The sequence below is a fragment of the Echeneis naucrates genome, chromosome 20 (assembly GCF_900963305.1).
Source record: "Echeneis naucrates chromosome 20, fEcheNa1.1, whole genome shotgun sequence".
In the NCBI taxonomy this organism is placed as follows: Eukaryota; Metazoa; Chordata; class Actinopteri; order Carangiformes; family Echeneidae; genus Echeneis; species Echeneis naucrates.
Window position 1 is genome coordinate 2850914 of NC_042530.1, and position 5855 is coordinate 2856768.

General features: G+C 41.5%; 1 protein-coding gene across 1 annotated transcript; it reads right to left on the minus strand.

Moving 5' to 3' along the window:
- Nucleotides 1-76: 76 nt before the first annotated feature.
- LOC115060852 (uncharacterized) lies at nt 77-5855 on the minus strand. The gene is made up of 12 exons (XM_029528976.1): nt 5573-5855; nt 4021-4103; nt 3282-3607; nt 2558-2816; nt 1811-1849; nt 1512-1571; nt 1274-1321; nt 1141-1199; nt 895-938; nt 731-792; nt 468-552; nt 77-364 (listed from the first exon to the last, which is right to left on the minus strand). Exons 1-12 carry the CDS (start codon nt 5845-5847, stop codon nt 163-165), a joined length of 1542 nt encoding a protein of 513 aa, XP_029384836.1. The 5' UTR covers nt 5848-5855; the 3' UTR covers nt 77-162.

Here is a 5855-nt window from a genome sequence, read left to right on the forward strand (position 1 = left end):
CAAAGAAACAAACTAACAAACAAACAAAAAAAAAACAACAACAACAACACAAACATTACACATTTACCATCTCGTGTCTGCAGAGTGAGTTTGGCAGACAGCAGACAGAAGTGGCTTCTCAGATGACGCAGGACGGCCGCACATCACTGAGAGCAGCAAAATTCATTCAATTATTATCCCATAACAAGGAAAATATGCTGCCATGTCGCACACTGTGTGACGTCTTGTGTGCGACATCTCAAGTACGACAATGCAGCTGCACAACAAAGATGCAGTGGGTGTCTGTGTGTTTTGGTACTTGCCCCTGCAGGAATCTGGATGACGCTTTCCTGCCTGGTTGGGACTTTTGGACACCACGAGAAAGCTGGTAGATGGAGAAGATGATAAGCTACACACACACACACACACACACACACACACACACACAGCACACAACCACAAAAAAAGAACACAAAGGTGCTGCTCACCATTTATTATCCGAGTGCCGGTTAGACTGACACATGGAAGGTTTGCACGGATGGTTACGGTTGCTGGAGGAGTCCTCACACACACCTACTGATAAAATCATCGTTAGTGTGCGTCTGTCTGTCAGCGGCCTGCTGTGTGGGACATTTGTGTGTCTTTGTACAGGTGTTTTGAATGTATTTGGATATGGTCTAAGAAACACAGGAACACAGTGTGCGTTTCATTTTTCATCTCTCTTTATGTGTGCATTTTCACGCGTGCTCACCGTAATTCTCACACACCAAATCGACCTGGCCGGGTTTCTGCAGCTTATCGCAAATTCTTTCCCTGGAAAAGTGCAGAAAGATAAATAAATAAATAAATAAACACGTCGCACTTCTGCGAGGGAGCGTCTGTCTGCAGTTCGATACTTCCTCACATGCTTTTTACCTCAACTTCCCCACGTTGTCACAGGTGACGGTGAAATTGACTGCCTGCAGAGAGGAAGACAGAAATGTTTTATCTGAAAAGAGGAAAGATGTCTCTTCTTACTTAGCTGGCTAAGCAGAGCGAGAGATGCGTCGAGGAGAGGATTTGCTTCTGACACTCAAGCTGTTAAATTCATGGCGCGATGATGAAACGATTTAAGAAAGTCAGCAGAGAGGATGAGGGGAGGTTTTAAGGATTTTCACTCACATCCAGAAATGCTGCATCTTTTGTGTCCTTCGCGCTCAGCAATATCCAAAAATAAGCATCTGCAGAAAGAAATAAAATTGTAGGTGCATACACAAGCAAAACACTGATGGGCACAACGGGGAACATTTCCCACCTGCATCAGAACAAAGTTGGCTGAGATCACAGTGTGATGACTGGGAACCTAAAAGAATCGTGAAAACTGTTTTTTTTAAGCAAATTTAATATTAAAAACACATAAAAGCTAACTTTAGGAATCATGTCGTCTTTACAGCACTATCAGTATGTTTTATAGATGTGATTTGTCGGGTAGGCAAAGTTTTCAGAGCAATGCAGCTGAAATAATTAGATCATTCATTTAAAGTGAGTGTTACCAGGTAGGTTTTGGTTTTGGGGGCTTTGTCTTCCACTCTGTCCAGGTGGAACTCCTGCAGCTGAAACAATAAATTCAGTCATTAAGGGTTTACCAAAAAAGCTTTATCCACAAGCTACAGAGTACAAGTTGGTCTTTACCGTCAACTCAACGTCAAAGGTTGAAGCCAAATTTCAAAGTTTCATATCTATCATGACATGAAACCTGTCAAGTTTTATTCGAATGAACACAAACCCAATTTTACAGCCTCCCATACGAGCACATGCACCGTGCGCACGCATCAGTCACCTGGCAACATACCGTTAGAAGCTCTTCTGTGGCGTCTCAACCGTCTGCGGTCTACAACACACATAAAAGCATGCAGCATTCAACATTCTGCATGCTCTACACACATGCACAACTACTGCAGAGAAATGACAGGGTTAGTTCTCACGTTAGTGAAACACACTGTGCGTTGTTGTTGTTGTTGACTTTCCCCTGAATGTCTCAGGACCTTCACACACTCACACGTGCATTAGTCACAATAGTCGCATTATTGTCTACTAAAGCAACGCAGCATCGATCTGGAAACTTTGGAGGGAACTGAAATATGACCGGATGACAGATGATCTGCCTGTTACAGTATCTATTGACTATTATTCATTCATTCATTCATTCATTCATTCATTCATTCATAGATGAAAATGCTTCATTCTACGTAAGGAACGTAAACTAAATAGTCAATATTTAACTCGTCTTTTTTTTTTTTTTTTTTTTTTACATATGGCACTTGTTAATTATCTCAGCATATTTTTTTTATATCTGTGTGATACTGATCTTGTGTCATTTTGCACAGTCATATCAATAAAGGTTAATTTAAAAGAAAAAGAAGAAAGAGCAGGCTCTAAAAACACACTATAGTCAAGCAGGATGAGATGCATGCATGAGAGATTACCCTGCATGCTCTTTTAAATGCAGTTAGAAAAGTCTATCCAGCTCGATCAAAGCTGAATCGGTACCACCGAGCTGCACTCGAGGTAAAGACCAGTTTAGGTTCGTCTCTCTCACCACACAGAAGGTAAGGGTCTCTTTGTCTGGCACTCGGACTGGTCACGCCCCAGTACCGAGCGTCCCATCCAATCACGGTGCCGTCCTCACAGAGGTCGTGGTTGTCCAAGTCGGGCCACATCCTGAACAGGTACAGCTCCACTTCCCCAAGCTTGGCCCCCGGGGGTCTGTCTCTGGGGCGACAGCCCAGCCACAGGGAGCCGGAGGGGGGGATGGCCTGAGCGATGACAGTCCTCTCAGCCACTGTTTTCCCATCAACCTGGGACATTCGCACACAATAATATGGAAAGAGAGCTCCAATAGTGTGACAGAGCTTTTAAGTCAATGGCTGAAACAACATTCGCACATTCACATGATCATACATGTTTTAAAGAAGCCCCGAAGTTATCCAAATCTATGCAAAAAAGAAAAACCAAATGACCTCCAGATTTGGCTAATCCTTGTTTTGTCTGCAAATATATTTGGTTTTGGAGCAACACGTTTGACTGGTTACTCTCTGATAATGTTAACCATAACTGCTTTAAAAAAAAAAAAAAAATCTAGATAATGGCAGCTGTGGTTAGCTTTGACAGCTTACTTCTTAGTGTAAGCAAAATACAGCTCATGAATTTACCAGTAAATTACAATTACAATTTTGATTCCAATGCAGGATTTTCTTACTCATATGACTGATCTGAATCAGTATTTTCCCACTGAGCTCACAGTACTAACGCACAACAACTACCTCCAGGCTGAAGGAGTTGTGCAGTACGTCCCTCCTCAGACACACCCTGTGCCAGTGAGTCAGGGACAGTTGGAGAGGAAATCGGTGTCGGACCCTCAGAAGCCACCCGTACAGAGCGTCGTCGTCTCCCTCCAGGCCCAGCTCAGGTCTCGGAGCGTGAACGGAGCTGTAAGAGAAGGCCACCCACGGTCCTGGGGCCACCACACGGATGTCCACACACACAGTCATCTTAAAGAGCAGCGGCATGGCGGCCCTGTCCTGCAGGGTCCAGTGGTTCTCACAGCCGTTTAATACTGCTTTAGTGTCTCCCAGGAAAAAGCCAAATGCTAGAAAAAGGGAAAGGAAACCAGCTGTGAGGGTTTGATTTTACTGCATGGCTGCTCGTTAGCCCGAAATAGTTTACATTTAGGATAAAAGGAAAAACTAAAGTCTGAATCAGCTTTAAGACAGTCTATAGCTCCTATAGCAACAATTTCACCTAAATCTGTTTATTTTAAATTTGATTCATGACAGGCTGACATTGAAATAGATCAACAAGTGCTTGCGTGGCATTTGAAGCTTGAATGAGAGCATGGGAATTTCCAGAATTATTCAAAGCTCATGACCTCTCTTGCATTTAAGGTATTTCAAAGTATTTGATTTCTGGTCAGGGGTTTGAATAACGTAAACATGCTAACTGATTGGGTATTTTCACACAATGAATATTTTAAATCTCTGTGCCGCCTTTAAAAGTAACTACCTGTTGGTGCCGGCAGCAAAAGCCAGATGACTAGAAAGAAATGGCATGTCCATGTCTTCTGTCCTTTGGGGCCAAACATCCTGCTGGGAAAAACAGATGACAAATTTAGATTAAATGAGACATCCTCTCTTGTTGGTTCAATATTTAACTACTTCCCCTTTGCGTTTATTATTATTACTCAGGTTTTACAGCTAGTGTCAAACATCCAAATGTGATTTCAGCTTCCAAAATTTAAATGATCTCTTTTTAGATGTAGACACGACACATTCACAGCATATCTTTGTTCTGCTGTGGGATTACAGAGAACTTGTCCTTCACAGCTGGTACACTAAAGCAATGTAATATATCTGTGGCTTTGTGTGCGCTGAGGGTTTGACTCCAGGGCAGGGGTGGACACAGCAGACTGGGTTACAACTTATTGTTGTATGTGTCTTTATGTTGTTGATACACCTCAGTTCACACCTTAAAAATTTAGATACTGCACCTCGACACACAACACAAAACGTGCATTTTCTTATGGTGCTGCCAAAAAAGAGATGTGAAGCATCAACGGGATAAAAAACAAAAATAACACAAAATGCACTTTTGTCTCTATGTTGACTGTTGTCATGTCGTGACTAATCTGTATTTTAGTTATGTAATCTGTTATTTATATCATTTTACTGTCCCTGCAACAGAGTAAACCATAACCTTGACAAATTATGATTACCGTCGTCTTGGTCTCCACCACCTTTTGTGGGAAATAAACTCTTCATCTGATAAATACTGATAAAACCACTGACACATATCTTACTGCTACAAATCTTTCTGCTATAAATCTGTTTTGTTCTTGCTGTTCATTACTAATAGTGGAAATAAATGCTAAAAATGGGGAACTTGAGAGGAAGTGCTTACCATATTCAACGCATTGAATTTAGGGCAACCTTATGACATTAATTTTAAACTTCACCTCAACCCTGTGCATCAGTCCAAACATTATATAGGCAACAGCAGTAACGGATGCTTGGATGTTACTGTATTTTGAGGGCGAGTGCGCAGGGAGTGACTGCAGATAAACAGAACCGACGTGAGCGTGCAGAAAGTATGGAGGTGTCAAATTATATGCACAGTCAATCTTACCATTATGTTGTGTAACTCTATCCCTGTCATCCACAGAGTTTCTATTTTAGACTTTTAGCTGAAACATTTGGTAGAGGATGAATTAAAATAGAATCAGAGCTGCAGATTCAAAGTTTAGAGAAATAAAAGTATAATTTCATCTCCTGATAACTGTGCTGTAAATCTAAGTAGCACAATAATGCATGTCTATTATGATTTTTTTTTGTATTTATTTTTTTATAAAAGGGTCTGATCATCTTATGTCCTTGGTCACATCACAAAAAAAAGAAAGAACAAAAAAGAAACACAACCCAGTAAAACCAGAATCTGGACACTTATTATAATTCTTGATCCTTGTGGTTGTAAATCTTGACTCTATTTGAAGTAGAAGAAAAGTTATTTTCTCAGTTAGCTGAACATTTGTTTTTTAGCAAGAAGTCTTAAAATGGCTTACCTGACGCGTTCCAAAGGCGTCCGTTTATGTTTGTGTGTGCGAGTGTGTATATGTATGAGTCCTATGGAAGAGCACTTGTTGTCTTCAGTCTGGCCACACATTGCACATGTTCCTCCATCATCCCTGTACTTGTATCTGGTCTCAAAGCTGGTTCTTTCTTTCATCTGCCCTCGTGCTGGTCTCCTCTCCCCCTCTTTCCTCGCCTCTGTCCTCACTTGCTCTCTGCTGTTCTTCCTCCTGTATCTTACACAAGACCATCGTCTGATCTCCATCATCCATTTGA

Bases quoted from the DNA above. Each gene is read 5' to 3' on its own strand.
- LOC115060852 (XM_029528976.1), bottom strand. From the start codon at position 5,847: ATGATGGAGATCAGACGATGGTCTTGTGTAAGATACAGGAGGAAGAAC. The intron at 4,104-5,572 runs GTAAGCCATTTT...TGTTTTTCCCAG, and splicing joins ACGCCTTTGGAACGCGTCAG to CAGGATGTTTGGCCCCAAAG. The intron at 3,608-4,020 runs GTAGTTACTTTT...CCCTTTTTCTAG, and splicing joins TTTGCTGCCGGCACCAACAG to CATTTGGCTTTTTCCTGGGA.